This window comes from Salmo salar, chromosome 05 (assembly GCF_965601325.2).
Source record: "Salmo salar chromosome 05, fSalSal1, whole genome shotgun sequence".
In the NCBI taxonomy this organism is placed as follows: domain Eukaryota; kingdom Metazoa; phylum Chordata; class Actinopteri; order Salmoniformes; family Salmonidae; genus Salmo; species Salmo salar.
In genome coordinates, this window is record NC_138295.1 from 905,001 (window position 1) to 925,179 (window position 20,179).

The 20,179-nt window shown below is 53.9% G+C and overlaps 1 protein-coding gene across 1 annotated transcript in view; it reads left to right on the forward strand.

Moving 5' to 3' along the window:
* Nucleotides 1-20,179, forward strand: part of LOC106604082 (endothelin receptor type B) — a 55,917-nt gene that overhangs the window by 25,331 nt on the left and 10,407 nt on the right. Inside the window, exons 3-5 of the mRNA XM_014198465.3 lie at nucleotides 17,381-17,493; nucleotides 17,717-17,921; nucleotides 19,234-19,383. Of these exons, the coding sequence (XP_014053940.1) occupies nucleotides 17,381-17,493; nucleotides 17,717-17,921; nucleotides 19,234-19,383 (468 nt within the window). The remainder of the gene's footprint in view (nucleotides 1-17,380; nucleotides 17,494-17,716; nucleotides 17,922-19,233; nucleotides 19,384-20,179) is intronic.

A 20,179-nucleotide genomic window follows, 5' to 3' on the forward strand; every position in this document is an offset into this window, starting at 1 on the left:
AGATTCCTCCCTCTGTCAGTCTCTCTGCCTGCTAACCTCAGGTTCCTCCCTCTGTCAGTCTCTCAGCCTGCTAACCTCAGATTCCTCCCTCTGTCAGTCTCTCTGCCTGCTAACCTCCCTCTGTCAGTCTCTCTGCCTGCTAACCTCAGATTCCTCCCTCTGTCAGTCTCTCTGCCTGCTGCTAACCTCAGATTCCTCCCTCTGTCAGTCTCTCAGCCTGCTAACCTCAGGTTCCTCCCTCTGTCAGTCTCTCAGCCTGCTAACCTCAGATTCCTCCCTCTGTCAGTCTCTCAGCCTGCTAACCTCCCTCTGTCAGTCTCTCTGCCTCACTCTGTCAGTCTCTCTGCCTCCTAACCTCAGATTCCTCCCTCTGTCAGCCTCTCTGCCTGCTAACCTCAGATTCCTCCCTCTGTCAGTCTCTCTGCCTCCTAACCTCAGATTCCTCCCTCTGTCATTCTCTCTGCCTGCTAACCTCCCTCTGTCAGTCTCTCTGCCTCCCTCTGTCAGTCTCTCTGCCTGCTAACCTCAGGTTCCTCCCTCTGTCAGTCTCTCAGCCTGCTAACCTCAGATTCCTCCCTCTGTCAGTCTCTCTGCCTGCTAACCTCCCTCTGTCAGTCTCTCTGCCTGCTAACCTCAGATTCCTCCCTCTGTCAGTCTCTCTGCCTGCTGCTAACCTCAGATTCCTCCCTCTGTCAGTCTCCAAGCCTGCTAACCTCCCTCTGTCAGTCTCTCTGCCTGCTGCTAACCTCAGATTCCTCCCTCTGTCAGTCTCTCTGCCTGCTAACCTCAGGTTCCTCCCTCTGTCAGTCTCTCAGCCTGCTAACCTCAGATTCCTCCCTCTGTCAGTCTCTCTGCCTGCTAACCTCCCTCTGTCAGTCTCTCTGCCTGCTAACCTCAGATTCCTCCCTCTGTCAGTCTCTCTGCCTGCTGCTAACCTCAGATTCCTCCCTCTGTCAGTCTCTCAGCCTGCTAACCTCAGGTTCCTCCCTCTGTCAGTCTCTCAGCCTGCTAACCTCAGATTCCTCCCACTGTCAGTCTCTCAGCCTGCTAACCTCCCTCTGTCAGTCTCTCTGCCTCCCTCTGTCAGTCTCTCTGCCTCCTAACCTCAGATTCCTCCCTCTGTCAGCCTCTCTGCCTGCTAAACTCAGATTCCTCCCTCTGTCAGTCTCTCTGCCTCCTAACCTCAGGTTCCTCCCTCTGTCAGCCTCTCTGCCTCCTAACCTCAGATTCCTCCCTCTGTCAGTCTCTCTGCCTGCTAACCTCAGGTTCCTCCCTCTGTCAGTCTCTCTGCCTGCTAAGCTCAGATTCCTTCTGTCAGTCTCTCTGCCTGCTAACCTCCCTCTGTCAGTCTCTCTGCCTCCCTCTGTCAGTCTCTCTGCCTGCTAACCTCCCTCTGTCAGTCTCTCTGCCTCCCTCTGTCAGTCTCTCAGCCTGCTAACCTCAGGTTCCTCCCTCTGTCAGTCTCTCTGCCTGCTAACCTCAGATTCCTCCCTCTGTCAGCCTCTCTGCCTGCTAACCTCCCTCTGTCAGTCTCTCTGCCTGCTAACCTCCCTCTGTCAGTCTCTCTGCCTGCTAACCTCAGGTTCCTCCCTCTGTCAGCCTCTCAGCCTGCTAACCTCAGGTTCCTCCCTCTGTCAGTCTCTCTGCCTGCTAACCTCCCTCTGTCAGTCTCTCTGCCTGCTGCTAACCTCAGGTTCCTCCCTCTGTCAGTCTCTCTGCCTCCCTCTGTCAGTCTCTCTGCCTGCTAACCTCAGATTCCTCCCTCTGTCAGCCTCTCAGCCTGCTAACCTCAGGTTCCTCCCTCTGTCAGTCTCTCTGCCTGCTAACCTCAGATTCCTCACTCTGTCAGTCTCTCTGCCTCCTAACCTCAGGTTCCTCCCTCTGTCAGCCTCTCTGCCTCCTAACCTCAGTTTCCTCCCTCTGTCAGTCTCTCAGCCTGCTAACCTCAGGTTCCTCCCTCTGTCAGTCTCTCAGCCTGCTAACCTCAGATTCCTCCCTCTGTCAGTCTCTCAGCCTGCTAACCTCCCTCTGTCAGTCTCTCTGCCTCCCTCTGTCAGTCTCTCTGCCTCCTAACCTCAGATTCCTCCCTCTGTCAGTCTCTCTGCCTCCTAACCTCAGGTTCCTCCCTCTGTCAGCCTCTCTGCCTGCTAACCTCAGATTCCTCCCTCTGTCAGTCTCTCTGCCTCCTAACCTCAGGTTCCTCCCTCTGTCAGCCTCTCTGCCTCCTAACCTCAGATTCCTCCCTCTGTCAGTCTCTCTGCCTGCTAACCTCAGGTTCCTCCCTCTGTCAGTCTCTCTGCCTGCTAACCTCAGATTCCTCCCTCTGTCAGTCTCTCTGCCTGCTAACCTCCCTCTGTCAGTCTCTCTGCCTCCCTCTGTCAGTCTCTCTGCCTGCTAACCTCCCTCTGTCAGTCTCTCTGCCTCCCTCTGTCAGTCTCTCAGCCTGCTAACCTCAGGTTCCTCCCTCTGTCAGTCTCTCTGCCTGCTAACCTCAGATTCCTCCCTCTGTCAGCCTCTCTGCCTGCTAACCTCCCTCTGTCAGTCTCTCTGCCTGCTAACCTCAGGTTCCTCCCTCTGTCAGCCTCTCAGCCTGCTAACCTCAGGTTCCTCCCTCTGTCAGTCTCTCTGCCTGCTAACCTCAGATTCCTCCCTCTGTCAGCCTCTCTGCCTGCTAACCTCCCTCTGTCAGTCTCTCTGCCTGCTGCTAACCTCAGGTTCCTCCCTCTGTCAGTCTCTCTGCCTCCCTCTGTCAGTCTCTCTGCCTGCTAACCTCAGATTCCTCCCTCTGTCAGCCTCTCAGCCTGCTAACCTCAGGTTCCTCCCTCTGTCAGTCTCTCTGCCTGCTAACCTCAGATTCCTCCCTCTGTCAGTCTCTCTGCCTCCTAACCTCAGGTTCCTCCCTCTGTCAGCCTCTCTGCCTCCTAACCTCAGATTCCTCCCTCTGTCAGTCTCTCTGCCTGCTAACCTCAGGTTCCTCCCTCTGTCAGTCTCTCTGCCTGCTAACCTCAGATTCCTCCCTCTGTCAGTCTCTCTGCCTGCTAACCTCCCTCTGTCAGTCTCTCTGCCTCCCTCTGTCAGTTTCTCTGCCTGCTAACCTCCCTCTGTCAGTCTCTCTGCCTCCCTCTGTCAGTCTCTCAGCCTGCTAACCTCAGGTTCCTCCCTCTGTCAGTCTCTCTGCCTGCTAACCTCAGATTCCTCCCTCTGTCAGCCTCTCTGCCTGCTAACCTCCCTCTGTCAGTCTCTCTGCCTGCTAACCTCAGGTTCCTCCCTCTGTCAGCCTCTCAGCCTGCTAACCTCAGGTTCCTCCCTCTGTCAGTCTCTCTGCCTGCTAACCTCCCTCTGTCAGTCTCTCTGCCTGCTGCTAACCTCAGGTTCCTCCCTCTGTCAGTCTCTCTGCCTCCCTCTGTCAGTCTCTCTGCCTGCTAACCTCAGATTCCTCCCTCTGTCAGCCTCTCAGCCTGCTAACCTCAGGTTCCTCCCTCTGTCAGTCTCTCTGCCTGCTAACCTCAGATTCCTCCCTCTGTCAGCCTCTCTGCCTGCTAACCTCCCTCTGTCAGTCTCTCTGCCTGCTAACCTCAGGTTCCTCCCTCTGTCAGTCTCTCTGCCTGCTAACCTCAGGTTCCTCCCTCTGTCAGTCTCTCTGCCTGCTAACCTCAGATTCCTCCCTCTGTCAGCCTCTCTGCCTGCTAACCTCAGATTCCTCCCTCTGTCAGCCTCTCTGCCTGCTAACCTCAGATTCCTCCCTCTGTCAGTCTCTCTGCCTGCTAACCTCAGATTCCTCCCTCTGTCAGCCTCTCTGCCTGCTAACCTCAGATTCCTCCCTCTGTCAGCCTCTCAGCCTGCTAACCTCAGATTCCTCCCTCTGTCAGTCTCTCTGCCTGTTAACCTCAGATTCCTCCCTCTGTCAGTCTCTCAGCCTGCTAACCTCCCTCTGTCAGCCTCTCTGCCTGCAAACCTCAGATTCCTCCCTCTGTCAGTCTCTCTGCCTGTTAACCTCAGATTCCTCCCTCTGTCAGCCTCTCTGCCTCCTAACCTCAGATTCCTCCCTCTGTCAGTCTCTCTGCCTGCTAACCTCAGGTTCCTCCCTCTGTCAGTCTCTCTGCCTGCTAACCTCAGATTCCTCCCTCTGTCAGCCTCTCTGCCTGCTAACCTCAGGTTCCTCCCTCTGTCAGTCTCTCTGCCTGCTAACCTCAGATTCCTCCCTCTGTCAGTCTCTCTGCCTGCTAACCTCAGGTTCCTCCCTCTGTCAGTCTCTCTGCCTGCTAACCTCAGGTTCCTCCCTCTGTCAGTCTCTCTGCCTGCTAACCTCAGGTTCCTCCCTCTGTCAGTCTCTCTGCCTCCCTCTGTCAGTCTCTCTGCCTCCCTCTGTCAGTCTCTCTGCCTGCTAACCTCAGGTTCCTCCCTCTGTCAGTCTCTCAGCCTGCTAACCTCAGATTCCTCCCTCTGTCAGTCTCTCTGCCTGCTAACCTCAGGTTCCTCCCTCTGTCAGTCTCTCAGCCTGCTAACCTCAGATTCCTCCCTCTGTCAGTCTCTCAGCCTGCTAACCTCCCTCTGTCAGTCTCTCTGCCTCCCTCTGTCAGTCTCTCTGCCTCCTAACCTCAGATTCCTCCCTCTGTCAGCCTCTCTGCCTGCTAACCTCAGATTCCTCCCTCTGTCAGTCTCTCTGCCTCCCTCTGTCAGTCTCTCTGCCTCCCTCTGTCAGTCTCTCTGCCTGCTAACCTCAGGTTCCTCCCTCTGTCAGTCTCTCAGCCTGCTAACCTCAGATTCCTCCCTCTGTCAGTCTCTCTGCCTGCTAACCTCAGATTCCTCCCTCTGTCAGTCTCTCTGCCTCCTAACCTCAGGTTCCTCCCTCTGTCAGCCTCTCTGCCTCCTAACCTCAGATTCCTCCCTCTGTCAGTCTCTCTGCCTGCTAACCTCAGGTTCCTCCCTCTGTCAGTCTCTCTGCCTGCTAACCTCAGATTCCTCCCTCTGTCAGTCTCTCTGCCTGCTAACCTCCCTCTGTCAGTCTCTCTGCCTCCCTCTGTCAGTCTCTCTGCCTGCTAACCTCCCTCTGTCAGTCTCTCTGCCTCCCTCTGTCAGTCTCTCAGCCTGCTAACCTCAGGTTCCTCCCTCTGTCAGTCTCTCTGCCTGCTAACCTCAGATTCCTCCCTCTGTCAGCCTCTCTGCCTGCTAACCTCCCTCTGTCAGTCTCTCTGCCTGCTAACCTCAGGTTCCTCCCTCTGTCAGCCTCTCAGCCTGCTAACCTCAGGTTCCTCCCTCTGTCAGTCTCTCTGCCTGCTAACCTCCCTCTGTCAGTCTCTCTGCCTGCTGCTAACCTCAGGTTCCTCCCTCTGTCAGTCTCTCTGCCTCCCTCTGTCAGTCTCTCTGCCTGCTAACCTCAGATTCCTCCCTCTGTCAGCCTCTCAGCCTGCTAACCTCAGGTTCCTCCCTCTGTCAGTCTCTCTGCCTGCTAACCTCAGATTCCTCCCTCTGTCAGCCTCTCTGCCTGCTAACCTCCCTCTGTCAGTCTCTCTGCCTGCTAACCTCAGGTTCCTCCCTCTGTCAGTCTCTCTGCCTGCTAAACTCAGGTTCCTCCCTCTGTCAGTCTCTCTGCCTGCTAACCTCAGATTCCTCCCTCTGTCAGCCTCTCTGCCTGCTAACCTCAGATTCCTCCCTCTGTCAGCCTCTCTGCCTGCTAACCTCAGATTCCTCCCTCTGTCAGTCTCTCTGCCTGCTAACCTCAGATTCCTCCCTCTGTCAGCCTCTCAGCCTGCTGCTAACCTCAGATTCCTCCCTCTGTCAGTCTCTCAGCCTGCTAACCTCCCTCTGTCAGTCTCTCTGCCTCCCTCTGTCAGTCTCTCTGCCTGCTAACCTCAGATTCCTCCCTCTGTCAGCCTCTCAGCCTGCTAACCTCAGATTCCTCCCTCTGTCAGTCTCTCTGCCTGTTAACCTCAGATTCCTCCCTCTGTCAGTCTCTCAGCCTGCTAACCTCCCTCTGTCAGCCTCTCTGCCTGCTAACCTCAGATTCCTCCCTCTGTCAGTCTCTCTGCCTGTTAACCTCAGATTCCTCCCTCTGTCAGTCTCTCAGCCTGCTAACCTCCCTCTGTCAGTCTCTCTGCCTGCTAAACTCAGGTTCCTCCCTCTGTCAGTCTCTCTGCCTGTTAACCTCAGATTCCTCCCTCTGTCAGCCTCTCTGCCTCCTAACCTCAGATTCCTCCCTCTGTCAGTCTCTCTGCCTGCTAACCTCAGGTTCCTCCCTCTGTCAGTCTCTCTGCCTGCTAACCTCAGATTCCTCCCTCTGTCAGCCTCTCAGCCTGCTGCTAACCTCAGATTCCTCCCTCTGTCAGTCTCTCAGCCTGCTAACCTCCCTCTGTCAGTCTCTCTGCCTCCCTCTGTCAGTCTCTCTGCCTGCTAACCTCAGATTCCTCCCTCTGTCAGCCTCTCAGCCTGCTAACCTCAGATTCCTCCCTCTGTCAGTCTCTCTGCCTGTTAACCTCAGATTCCTCCCTCTGTCAGTCTCTCAGCCTGCTAACCTCCCTCTGTCAGCCTCTCTGCCTGCTAACCTCAGATTCCTCCCTCTGTCAGTCTCTCTGCCTCCTAACCTCAGGTTCCTCCCTCTGTCAGCCTCTCTGCCTCCTAACCTCAGATTCCTCCCTCTGTCAGTCTCTCTGCCTGCTAACCTCAGGTTCCTCCCTCTGTCAGTCTCTCTGCCTGCTAACCTCAGATTCCTCCCTCTGTCAGTCTCTCTGCCTGCTAACCTCCCTCTGTCAGTCTCTCTGCCTCCCTCTGTCAGTTTCTCTGCCTGCTAACCTCCCTCTGTCAGTCTCTCTGCCTCCCTCTGTCAGTCTCTCAGCCTGCTAACCTCAGGTTCCTCCCTCTGTCAGTCTCTCTGCCTGCTAACCTCAGATTCCTCCCTCTGTCAGCCTCTCTGCCTGCTAACCTCCCTCTGTCAGTCTCTCTGCCTGCTAACCTCAGGTTCCTCCCTCTGTCAGCCTCTCAGCCTGCTAACCTCAGGTTCCTCCCTCTGTCAGTCTCTCTGCCTGCTAACCTCCCTCTGTCAGTCTCTCTGCCTGCTGCTAACCTCAGGTTCCTCCCTCTGTCAGTCTCTCTGCCTCCCTCTGTCAGTCTCTCTGCCTGCTAACCTCAGATTCCTCCCTCTGTCAGCCTCTCAGCCTGCTAACCTCAGGTTCCTCCCTCTGTCAGTCTCTCTGCCTGCTAACCTCAGATTCCTCCCTCTGTCAGCCTCTCTGCCTGCTAACCTCCCTCTGTCAGTCTCTCTGCCTGCTAACCTCAGGTTCCTCCCTCTGTCAGTCTCTCTGCCTGCTAACCTCAGGTTCCTCCCTCTGTCAGTCTCTCTGCCTGCTAACCTCAGATTCCTCCCTCTGTCAGCCTCTCTGCCTGCTAACCTCAGATTCCTCCCTCTGTCAGCCTCTCTGCCTGCTAACCTCAGATTCCTCCCTCTGTCAGTCTCTCTGCCTGCTAACCTCAGATTCCTCCCTCTGTCAGCCTCTCTGCCTGCTAACCTCAGATTCCTCCCTCTGTCAGCCTCTCAGCCTGCTAACCTCAGATTCCTCCCTCTGTCAGTCTCTCTGCCTGTTAACCTCAGATTCCTCCCTCTGTCAGTCTCTCAGCCTGCTAACCTCCCTCTGTCAGCCTCTCTGCCTGCAAACCTCAGATTCCTCCCTCTGTCAGTCTCTCTGCCTGTTAACCTCAGATTCCTCCCTCTGTCAGCCTCTCTGCCTCCTAACCTCAGATTCCTCCCTCTGTCAGTCTCTCTGCCTGCTAACCTCAGGTTCCTCCCTCTGTCAGTCTCTCTGCCTGCTAACCTCAGATTCCTCCCTCTGTCAGCCTCTCTGCCTGCTAACCTCAGGTTCCTCCCTCTGTCAGTCTCTCTGCCTGCTAACCTCAGATTCCTCCCTCTGTCAGTCTCTCTGCCTGCTAACCTCAGGTTCCTCCCTCTGTCAGTCTCTCTGCCTGCTAACCTCAGGTTCCTCCCTCTGTCAGTCTCTCTGCCTGCTAACCTCAGGTTCCTCCCTCTGTCAGTCTCTCTGCCTCCCTCTGTCAGTCTCTCTGCCTCCCTCTGTCAGTCTCTCTGCCTGCTAACCTCAGGTTCCTCCCTCTGTCAGTCTCTCAGCCTGCTAACCTCAGATTCCTCCCTCTGTCAGTCTCTCTGCCTGCTAACCTCAGGTTCCTCCCTCTGTCAGTCTCTCAGCCTGCTAACCTCAGATTCCTCCCTCTGTCAGTCTCTCAGCCTGCTAACCTCCCTCTGTCAGTCTCTCTGCCTCCCTCTGTCAGTCTCTCTGCCTCCTAACCTCAGATTCCTCCCTCTGTCAGCCTCTCTGCCTGCTAACCTCAGATTCCTCCCTCTGTCAGTCTCTCTGCCTCCCTCTGTCAGTCTCTCTGCCTCCCTCTGTCAGTCTCTCTGCCTGCTAACCTCAGGTTCCTCCCTCTGTCAGTCTCTCAGCCTGCTAACCTCAGATTCCTCCCTCTGTCCGTCTCTCTGCCTGCTAACCTCAGATTCCTCCCTCTGTCAGTCTCTCTGCCTCCTAACCTCAGGTTCCTCCCTCTGTCAGCCTCTCTGCCTCCTAACCTCAGATTCCTCCCTCTGTCAGTCTCTCTGCCTGCTAACCTCAGGTTCCTCCCTCTGTCAGTCTCTCTGCCTGCTAACCTCAGATTCCTCCCTCTGTCAGTCTCTCTGCCTGCTAACCTCCCTCTGTCAGTCTCTCTGCCTCCCTCTGTCAGTCTCTCTGCCTGCTAACCTCCCTCTGTCAGTCTCTCTGCCTCCCTCTGTCAGTCTCTCAGCCTGCTAACCTCAGGTTCCTCCCTCTGTCAGTCTCTCTGCCTGCTAACCTCAGATTCCTCCCTCTGTCAGCCTCTCTGCCTGCTAACCTCAGGTTCCTCCCTCTGTCAGTCTCTCTGCCTGCTAACCTCAGATTCCTCCCTCTGTCAGCCTCTCAGCCTGCTGCTAACCTCAGATTCCTCCCTCTGTCAGTCTCTCAGCCTGCTAACCTCCCTCTGTCAGTCTCTCTGCCTCCCTCTGTCAGTCTCTCTGCCTGCTAACCTCAGATTCCTCCCTCTGTCAGCCTCTCAGCCTGCTAACCTCAGATTCCTCCCTCTGTCAGTCTCTCTGCCTGTTAACCTCAGATTCCTCCCTCTGTCAGTCTCTCAGCCTGCTAACCTCCCTCTGTCAGCCTCTCTGCCTGCTAACCTCAGATTCCTCCCTCTGTCAGTCTCTCTGCCTCCTAACCTCAGGTTCCTCCCTCTGTCAGCCTCTCTGCCTCCTAACCTCAGATTCCTCCCTCTGTCAGTCTCTCTGCCTGCTAACCTCAGGTTCCTCCCTCTGTCAGTCTCTCTGCCTGCTAACCTCAGATTCCTCCCTCTGTCAGTCTCTCTGCCTGCTAACCTCCCTCTGTCAGTCTCTCTGCCTCCCTCTGTCAGTTTCTCTGCCTTCTAACCTCCCTCTGTCAGTCTCTCTGCCTCCCTCTGTCAGTCTCTCAGCCTGCTAACCTCAGGTTCCTCCCTCTGTCAGTCTCTCTGCCTGCTAACCTCAGATTCCTCCCTCTGTCAGCCTCTCTGCCTGCTAACCTCCCTCTGTCAGTCTCTCTGCCTGCTAACCTCAGGTTCCTCCCTCTGTCAGCCTCTCAGCCTGCTAACCTCAGGTTCCTCCCTCTGTCAGTCTCTCTGCCTGCTAACCTCCCTCTGTCAGTCTCTCTGCCTGCTGCTAACCTCAGGTTCCTCCCTCTGTCAGTCTCTCTGCCTCCCTCTGTCAGTCTCTCTGCCTGCTAACCTCAGATTCCTCCCTCTGTCAGCCTCTCAGCCTGCTAACCTCAGGTTCCTCCCTCTGTCAGTCTCTCTGCCTGCTAACCTCAGATTCCTCCCTCTGTCAGCCTCTCTGCCTGCTAACCTCCCTCTGTCAGTCTCTCTGCCTGCTAACCTCAGGTTCCTCCCTCTGTCAGTCTCTCTGCCTGCTAACCTCAGGTTCCTCCCTCTGTCAGTCTCTCTGCCTGCTAACCTCAGATTCCTCCCTCTGTCAGCCTCTCTGCCTGCTAACCTCAGATTCCTCCCTCTGTCAGCCTCTCTGCCTGCTAACCTCAGATTCCTCCCTCTGTCAGTCTCTCTGCCTGCTAACCTCAGATTCCTCCCTCTGTCAGCCTCTCTGCCTGCTAACCTCAGATTCCTCCCTCTGTCAGCCTCTCAGCCTGCTAACCTCAGATTCCTCCCTCTGTCAGTCTCTCTGCCTGTTAACCTCAGATTCCTCCCTCTGTCAGTCTCTCAGCCTGCTAACCTCCCTCTGTCAGCCTCTCTGCCTGCAAACCTCAGATTCCTCCCTCTGTCAGTCTCTCTGCCTGTTAACCTCAGATTCCTCCCTCTGTCAGCCTCTCTGCCTCCTAACCTCAGATTCCTCCCTCTGTCAGTCTCTCTGCCTGCTAACCTCAGGTTCCTCCCTCTGTCAGTCTCTCTGCCTGCTAACCTCAGATTCCTCCCTCTGTCAGCCTCTCTGCCTGCTAACCTCAGGTTCCTCCCTCTGTCAGTCTCTCTGCCTGCTAACCTCAGATTCCTCCCTCTGTCAGTCTCTCTGCCTGCTAACCTCAGGTTCCTCCCTCTGTCAGTCTCTCTGCCTGCTAACCTCAGGTTCCTCCCTCTGTCAGTCTCTCTGCCTGCTAACCTCAGGTTCCTCCCTCTGTCAGTCTCTCTGCCTCCCTCTGTCAGTCTCTCTGCCTCCCTCTGTCAGTCTCTCTGCCTGCTAACCTCAGGTTCCTCCCTCTGTCAGTCTCTCAGCCTGCTAACCTCAGATTCCTCCCTCTGTCAGTCTCTCTGCCTGCTAACCTCAGGTTCCTCCCTCTGTCAGTCTCTCAGCCTGCTAACCTCAGATTCCTCCCTCTGTCAGTCTCTCAGCCTGCTAACCTCCCTCTGTCAGTCTCTCTGCCTCCCTCTGTCAGTCTCTCTGCCTCCTAACCTCAGATTCCTCCCTCTGTCAGCCTCTCTGCCTGCTAACCTCAGATTCCTCCCTCTGTCAGTCTCTCTGCCTCCCTCTGTCAGTCTCTCTGCCTCCCTCTGTCAGTCTCTCTGCCTGCTAACCTCAGGTTCCTCCCTCTGTCAGTCTCTCAGCCTGCTAACCTCAGATTCCTCCCTCTGTCCGTCTCTCTGCCTGCTAACCTCAGATTCCTCCCTCTGTCAGTCTCTCTGCCTCCTAACCTCAGGTTCCTCCCTCTGTCAGCCTCTCTGCCTCCTAACCTCAGATTCCTCCCTCTGTCAGTCTCTCTGCCTGCTAACCTCAGGTTCCTCCCTCTGTCAGTCTCTCTGCCTGCTAACCTCAGATTCCTCCCTCTGTCAGTCTCTCTGCCTGCTAACCTCCCTCTGTCAGTCTCTCTGCCTCCCTCTGTCAGTCTCTCTGCCTGCTAACCTCCCTCTGTCAGTCTCTCTGCCTCCCTCTGTCAGTCTCTCAGCCTGCTAACCTCAGGTTCCTCCCTCTGTCAGTCTCTCTGCCTGCTAACCTCAGATTCCTCCCTCTGTCAGCCTCTCTGCCTGCTAACCTCCCTCTGTCAGTCTCTCTGCCTGCTAACCTCAGGTTCCTCCCTCTGTCAGCCTCTCAGCCTGCTAACCTCAGGTTCCTCCCTCTGTCAGTCTCTCTGCCTGCTAACCTCCCTCTGTCAGTCTCTCTGCCTGCTGCTAACCTCAGGTTCCTCCCTCTGTCAGTCTCTCTGCCTCCCTCTGTCAGTCTCTCTGCCTGCTAACCTCAGATTCCTCCCTCTGTCAGCCTCTCAGCCTGCTAACCTCAGGTTCCTCCCTCTGTCAGTCTCTCTGCCTGCTAACCTCAGATTCCTCCCTCTGTCAGCCTCTCTGCCTGCTAACCTCCCTCTGTCAGTCTCTCTGCCTGCTAACCTCAGGTTCCTCCCTCTGTCAGTCTCTCTGCCTGCTAAACTCAGGTTCCTCCCTCTGTCAGTCTCTCTGCCTGCTAACCTCAGATTCCTCCCTCTGTCAGCCTCTCTGCCTGCTAACCTCAGATTCCTCCCTCTGTCAGCCTCTCTGCCTGCTAACCTCAGATTCCTCCCTCTGTCAGTCTCTCTGCCTGCTAACCTCAGATTCCTCCCTCTGTCAGCCTCTCAGCCTGCTGCTAACCTCAGATTCCTCCCTCTGTCAGTCTCTCAGCCTGCTAACCTCCCTCTGTCAGTCTCTCTGCCTCCCTCTGTCAGTCTCTCTGCCTGCTAACCTCAGATTCCTCCCTCTGTCAGCCTCTCAGCCTGCTAACCTCAGATTCCTCCCTCTGTCAGTCTCTCTGCCTGTTAACCTCAGATTCCTCCCTCTGTCAGTCTCTCAGCCTGCTAACCTCCCTCTGTCAGCCTCTCTGCCTGCTAACCTCAGATTCCTCCCTCTGTCAGTCTCTCTGCCTGTTAACCTCAGATTCCTCCCTCTGTCAGTCTCTCAGCCTGCTAACCTCCCTCTGTCAGTCTCTCTGCCTGCTAAACTCAGGTTCCTCCCTCTGTCAGTCTCTCTGCCTGTTAACCTCAGATTCCTCCCTCTGTCAGTCTCTCTGCCTGCTAACCTCAGGTTCCTCCCTCTGTCAGTCTCTCTGCCTGCTAACCTCAGATTCCTCCCTCTGTCAGCCTCTCAGCCTGCTGCTAACCTCAGATTCCTCCCTCTGTCAGTCTCTCAGCCTGCTAACCTCCCTCTGTCAGTCTCTCTGCCTCCCTCTGTCAGTCTCTCTGCCTGCTAACCTCAGATTCCTCCCTCTGTCAGCCTCTCAGCCTGCTAACCTCAGATTCCTCCCTCTGTCAGTCTCTCTGCCTGTTAACCTCAGATTCCTCCCTCTGTCAGTCTCTCAGCCTGCTAACCTCCCTCTGTCAGCCTCTCTGCCTGCTAACCTCAGATTCCTCCCTCTGTCAGTCTCTCTGCCTGTTAACCTCAGATTCCTCCCTCTGTCAGCCTCTCTGCCTCCTAACCTCAGATTCCTCCCTCTGTCAGTCTCTCTGCCTGCTAACCTCAGGTTCCTCCCTCTGTCAGTCTCTCTGCCTGCTAACCTCAGATTCCTCCCTCTGTCAGCCTCTCTGCCTGCTAACCTCAGGTTCCTCCCTCTGTCAGTCTCTCTGCCTGCTAACCTCAGATTCCTCCCTCTGTCAGTCTCTCTGCCTGCTAACCTCAGGTTCCTCCCTCTGTCAGTCTCTCTGCCTGCTAACCTCAGGTTCCTCCCTCTGTCAGTCTCTCTGCCTGCTAACCTCAGGTTCCTCCCTCTGTCAGTCTCTCTGCCTCCCTCTGTCAGTCTCTCTGCCTCCCTCTGTCAGTCTCTCTGCCTGCTAACCTCAGGTTCCTCCCTCTGTCAGTCTCTCAGCCTGCTAACCTCAGATTCCTCCCTCTGTCAGTCTCTCTGCCTGCTAACCTCAGGTTCCTCCCTCTGTCAGTCTCTCAGCCTGCTAACCTCAGATTCCTCCCTCTGTCAGTCTCTCAGCCTGCTAACCTCCCTCTGTCAGTCTCTCTGCCTCCCTCTGTCAGTCTCTCTGCCTCCTAACCTCAGATTCCTCCCTCTGTCAGCCTCTCTGCCTGCTAACCTCAGATTCCTCCCTCTGTCAGTCTCTCTGCCTCCCTCTGTCAGTCTCTCTGCCTCCCTCTGTCAGTCTCTCTGCCTGCTAACCTCAGGTTCCTCCCTCTGTCAGTCTCTCAGCCTGCTAACCTCAGATTCCTCCCTCTGTCAGTCTCTCTGCCAGCTAACCTCAGATTCCTCCCTCTGTCAGTCTCTCTGCCTGCTAACCTCCCTCTGTCAGTCTCTCTGCCTGCTGCTAACCTCAGATTCCTCCCTCTGTCAGTCTCTCAGCCTGCTAACCTCAGGTTCCTCCCTCTGTCAGTCTCTCAGCCTGCTAACCTCAGATTCCTCCCTCTGTCAGTCTCTCAGCCTGCTAACCTCCCTCTGTCAGTCTCTCTGCCTCCCTCTGTCAGTCTCTCTGCCTCCTAACCTCAGATTCCTCCCTCTGTCAGCCTCTCTGCCTGCTAATCTCAGATTCCTCCCTCTGTCAGTCTCTCTGCCTCCTAACCTCAGGTTCCTCCCTCTGTCAGCCTCTCTGCCTCCTAACCTCAGATTCCTCCCTCTGTCAGTCTCTCTGCCTGCTAACCTCAGGTTCCTCCCTCTGTCAGTCTCTCTGCCTGCTAACCTCAGATTCCTCCCTCTGTCAGCCTCTCTGCCTGCTAACCTCAGATTCCTCCCTCTGTCAGTCTCTCTGCCTGCTAACCTCAGGTTCCTCCCTCTGTCAGTCTCTCTGCCTGCTAACCTCAGATTCCTCCCTCTGTCAGCCTCTCTGCCTGCTAACCTCAGATTCCTCCCTCTGTCAGTCTCTCTGCCTGTTAACCTCAGATTCCTCCCTCTGTCAGCCTCTCTGCCTGCTAACCTCCCTCTGTCAGTCTCTCTGCCTGCTAACCTCAGGTTCCTCCCTCTGTCAGTCTCTCTGCCTGCTAACCTCAGGTTCCTCCCTCTGTCAGTCTCTCTGCCTGCTAACCTCAGATTCCTCCCTCTGTCAGCCTCTCTGCCTGCTAACCTCAGGTTCCTCCCTCTGTCAGCCTCTCTGCCTGCTAACCTCAGGTTCCTCCCTCTGTCAGTCTCTCTGCCTGCTAACCTCAGGTTCCTCCCTCTGTCAGTCTCTCTGCCTCCCTCTGTCAGTCTCTCTGCCTCCCTCTGTCAGTCTCTCTGCCTCCCTCTGTCAGTCTCTCTGCCTGCTAACCTCCCTCTGTCAGTCTCTCTGCCTCCCTCTGTCAGTCTCTCAGCCTGCTAACCTCAGGTTCCTCCCTCTGTCAGTCTCTCTGCCTGCTAACCTCAGATTCCTCCCTCTGTCAGCCTCTCTGCCTGCTAACCTCAGATTCCTCCCTCTGTCAGTCTCTCTGCCTGCTAACCTCAGGTTCCTCCCTCTGTCAGTCTCTCTGCCTGCTAACTTCAGATTCCTCCCTCTGTCAGCCTCTCTGCCTGCTAACCTCAGATTCCTCCCTCTGTCAGTCTCTCTGCCTGTTAACCTCAGATTCCTCCCTCTGTCAGCCTCTCTGCCTGCTAACCTCCCTCTGTCAGTCTCTCTGCCTGCTAACCTCAGGTTCCTCCCTCTGTCAGTCTCTCTGCCTGCTAACCTCAGGTTCCTCCCTCTGTCAGTCTCTCTGCCTGCTAACCTCAGATTCCTCCCTCTGTCAGCCTCTCTGCCTGCTAACCTCAGGTTCCTCCCTCTGTCAGCCTCTCTGCCTGCTAACCTCAGGTTCCTCCCTCTGTCAGTCTCTCTGCCTGCTAACCTCAGGTTCCTCCCTCTGTCAGTCTCTCTGCCTCCCTCTGTCAGTCTCTCTGCCTCCCTCTGTCAGTCTCTCTGCCTCCCTCTGTCAGTCTCTCTGCCTGCTAACCTCCCTCTGTCAGTCTCTCTGCCTGCTAACCTCAGGTTCCCAGAGAGAAATACGAGGAGTGACTGTAATCGTCTTCGTGGAGGGTTGAGTTTAGCAGGAAACGTTCAGAGTCCAACACCGTGAACGAGTTATAACGGCACTCTAATACCTTTAGGGAGACGTTCAGAAAGATGCTCTAACACACACAGTGGAGTGTAAAATGAGTCAAAACCAGGGCATCTATATTACACTGACGACCTGTCAGAGTTCATCAGTCCTGTTAGAGCCACGACTTAATAACAGCTGACTATATAGTCCCGGTTCCCATGACGACCTGTCAGAGTTCATCAGTCCTGTTAGAGCCACGTCCCGGTTCCCATGACGACCTGTCAGAGTTCATCAGTCCTGTTAGAGCCACGACTTAATAACAGCTGACTGTAGTCCCGGTTCCCATGACGACCTGTCAGAGTTCATCAGTCCTGTTAGAGCCACGACTTAATAACAGCTGACTGTAGTCCCGGTTCCCATGACGACCTGGAGGACAGGGAGGATCCCCTGAATAACAAAGATATGATGATGTTGGCTGGATCCCCTGTCATAACAGGAGAGGAATGAGAGAGGAGTCCTGGACTGGCCCTCATATAGAGACAGAGACAGAGTCCTGGACTGGCCCTCATATAGAGACAGAGTCCTGGACTGGCCCTCATATAGAGACAGAGTCCTGGACTGGCCCTCATATAGAGACAGAGACAGAGTCCTGGACTGGCCCTCATATAGAGAGGAGTCCTGGACTGGCCCTCATATAGAGACAGAGTCCTGGACTGGCCCTCATATAGAGACAGAGTCCTGGACTGGCCCTCATATAGAGACAGAGACAGAGTCCTGGACTGGCCCTCATATAGAGAGGAGTCCTGGACTGGCCCTCATATAGAGACAGAGACAGAGTCCTGGACTGGCCCTCATATAGAGACAGAGTCCTGGACTGGCCCTCATATAGAGACAGAGTCCTGGACTGGCCCTCATATAGAGACAGAGTCCTGGACTGGCCCTCATATAGAGACAGAGACAGAGTCCTGGACTGGCCCTCATATAGAGAGGAGTCCTGGACTGGCCCTCATATAGAGACAGAGACAGAGTCCTGGACTGGCCCTCATATAGAGACAGAGTCCTGGACTGGCCCTCATATAGAGACAGAGACAGAGTCCTGGACTGGCCCTCATATAGAGAGGAGTCCTGGACTGGCCCTCATATAGAGACAGAGACAGAGTCCTGGACTGGCCCTCATATAGAGACAGAGTCCTGGACTGGCCCTCATATAGAGACAGAGTTCTGGACTGGCCCTCATATAGAGACAGAGTCCTGGACTGGCCCTCATATAGAGACAGAGACAGAGTCCTGGACTGGCCCTCATATAGAGACAGAGTCCTGGACTGGCCCTCATATAGAGACAGAGTCCTGGACTGGCCCTCATATAGAGACAGAGTGCTGGACTGGCCCTCATATAGAGACAGAGTTCTGGACTGGCCCTCATATAGAGACAGAGTCCTGGACTGGCCCTCATATAGAGACAGAGTCCTGGACTGGCCCTCATATAGAGACAGAGTCCTGGACTGGCCCTCATATAGAGACAGAGTCCTGGACTGGCCCTCATATAGAGACAGAGTCCTGGACTGGCCCTCATATAGAGACAGAGTCCTGGACTGGCCCTCATATAGAGACAGAGTGCTGGACTGGCCCTCATATAGAGACAGAGTTCTGGACTGGCCCTCATATAGAGACAGAGTCCTGGACTGGCCCTCATATAGAGACAGAGTCCTGGACTGGCCCTCATATAGAGACAGAGTCCTGGACTGGCCCTCATATAGAGACAGAGATGGAGGGAAATTAAAATGTGAAAAATCGGATGCTAACTTATCTCTTCCCCTCTCTTTCTCCTCATCTCCTCCTTTTTTCCTCTCCTCTCCTTCTCTCCTCCTCTCCTCTCACATGCTCTCTGCTCCTTTTCTCTCCTCCCCTCCTTCTCCTTCTCTCTCCTCCCTCTCCTTCTCTCTCTCCTCTCTAGCTGATAGCAGAAGACTGGCCGTTTGGGGTTCATGTATGCAAGTTGATGCCATTTATCCAGAAGGCTTCAGTAGGAATCACTGTCCTCAGCCTGTGTGCCCTGAGCATCGACAGGTAACAAACACACACACACACACACACACACACACACACACACACACACACACACACACACACACACACACACACACACACACACACACACACACACACACACACACACACACACACACACACACACGGATGACCGCACATTCACACACACATGGATAGTAAGTGGAGAAAATGTGTGTGCGTGTGTGTGTGTGTGTGTGTGTGTGTGTGTGTGTGTGTGTAGGTACCATGCGGTAACGTCGTGGAGTAGGGTGAAGAGGATAGGAATCCCTCTGTGGAAGGCTATGCAGGTCACATTCATATGGCTGGTAGCTGTCCTGCTGGCTGTTCCTGAGGCGGTGGCCTTTGGCATGATGGAGATGCCTTACAGAGGCAGCAAGCTACGAGTCTGTCTCTTACACCCGCAGCAGGACACTGCTTTTATGAAGGTACACACAAACAATATATCACCCTGTTATACCGTCGCATTACCCCGATATATCACCCTGTTATACCATCACATTACCCCAATATATCACCCTGATATACCGTCACATTACCCTGATATATCACCCTGTTATACCTTCGCATTACCCCAGTATTCCACCCTGTTATACCCTCACATTACCCCAGTATATCACCCTGTTATACCCTCACATTACCCCAGTATTCCACCCTGATATACCATCACATTACCCCAGTATATCACCCTGTTATACCGTCGCATTACCCCAATATATCACCCATCACATTACCCCAGTATTTCACCCTGTTATACCATAACATTACCCCAGTATATCACCCTGTTATACCATCACATTACCCCAGTATATCACCCTGTTATACCATCACATTACCCCAATATATCACCCTGTTATACCATCACATTACCCCAATATATCACCCTGTTATACCATCACATTACCCCAATATATCACCCTGTTATATCATCACATTACCCCAGTATATCACCCTGTTATACCATAACATTACCCCAGTATATCACCCTGTTATACCATCACATTACCCCAATATATCACCCTGTTATACCATCACATTACCCCAATATATCACCCTGTTATATCATCACATTACCCCAGTATTTCACCCTGTTATACCATAACATTACCCCAGTATATCACCCTGTTATACCATCACATTACCCCAGTATATCACCCTGTTATACCATCACATTACCCCAATATATCACCCTGTTATACCATCACATTACCCCAATATATCACCCTGTTATACCATCACATTACCCCAATATATCACCCTGTTATATCATCACATTACCCCAGTATATCACCCTGTTATACCATAACATTACCCCAGTATATCACCCTGTTATACCATCACATTACCCCAATATATCACCCTGTTCGACCCTGAGAATCACCCAGTATATCACCCTGTTATACCCTCACATTACCCCAATATATCACCCTGTTATATCATCACATTACCCCAATATATCACCCTGTTCTACCATAACATCACCCCAATATATCACCCTGTTCGACCCTGAGAATCACCCAGTATATCACCCTGTTATATCCTCACATTACCCCAATATATCACCCTGTTATATCATCACATTACCCCAGTATATCACCCTGTTCTACCATAACATCACCCCAATATATCACCCTGTTCGACCCTGAGATTAACCCAGTATATCACCCTGTTATACCCTCACATTACCCAGATATATGACTGCTTCTGACAGTGTTGTAGCCATGATGTGTGTGTTCCCAGTTCTACCAGGAAGTGAAGGACTGGTGGTTGCTGGGGTTTTATTTCTGTCTTCCTCTGGCCTGCACCGGCGTCTTCTACACCCTGATGTCCTGGGAGATGTTGAGCAGGAAGAAAGGCATGAGGATCGCTCTCAACGACCACATGAAACAGGTCTGTCTGTCTGACCGCTGTCTGTCTGTCTGTCTGTCTGTCTGTCTGTCTGTCTGTCTGTCTGTCTGTCTGTCTGTCTGTCTGTCTGTCTATCTGTCTGTCTGACCTGTTTGTCTATCTGGCTGTCTGTACTTCTGTATAACCTGTCTGGCTACAAAAACCCATGTTTCTGTCTGTCTGTGTGTTTAACCTGTCTGTCTGTGTGTTTAACCTGTCTGTCTGTGTGTTTAACCTGTCTGTCTGTCTGTTTAACCTGTCTGTCTGTCAGTTTAACCTGTCTGTCTGTTTAACCTGTCTGTCTGTCTGTTTAACCTGTCTGTCTGTGTGTTTAACCTGTCTGTCTGTCTGTATAACCTGTCTGTCTGTCTGTGTTTAACCTGTCTGTCTGTGTGTTTAGCCTGTCTGTCTGTCTGTCTGTCTGTTTAACCTGTCTGTCTGTCTGTTTAACCTGTCTGTCTGTCTGTTTAACCTGTCTGTCTGTCTGTCTGTCTGTGTGTTTAACCTGTCTGTCTGTCTGTTTAACCTGTCTGTCTGTCTGTTTAACCTGTCTGTCTGTCTGTCTGTCTGTGTGTTTAACCTGTCTGTCTGTCTGTTTAACCTGTCTGTCTGTCTGTCTGTCTGTGTGTTTAACCTGTCTGTCTGTCTGTCTGTGTGTTTAACCTGTCTGTCTGTCTGTCTGTGTGTTTAACCTGTCTGTCTGTCTGTCTGTGTGTTTAACCTGTCTGTCTGTCTGTCTGTGTGTTTAACCTGTCTGTCTGTCTGTCTGTCTGTTTAACCTGTCTGTCTGTCTGTTTAA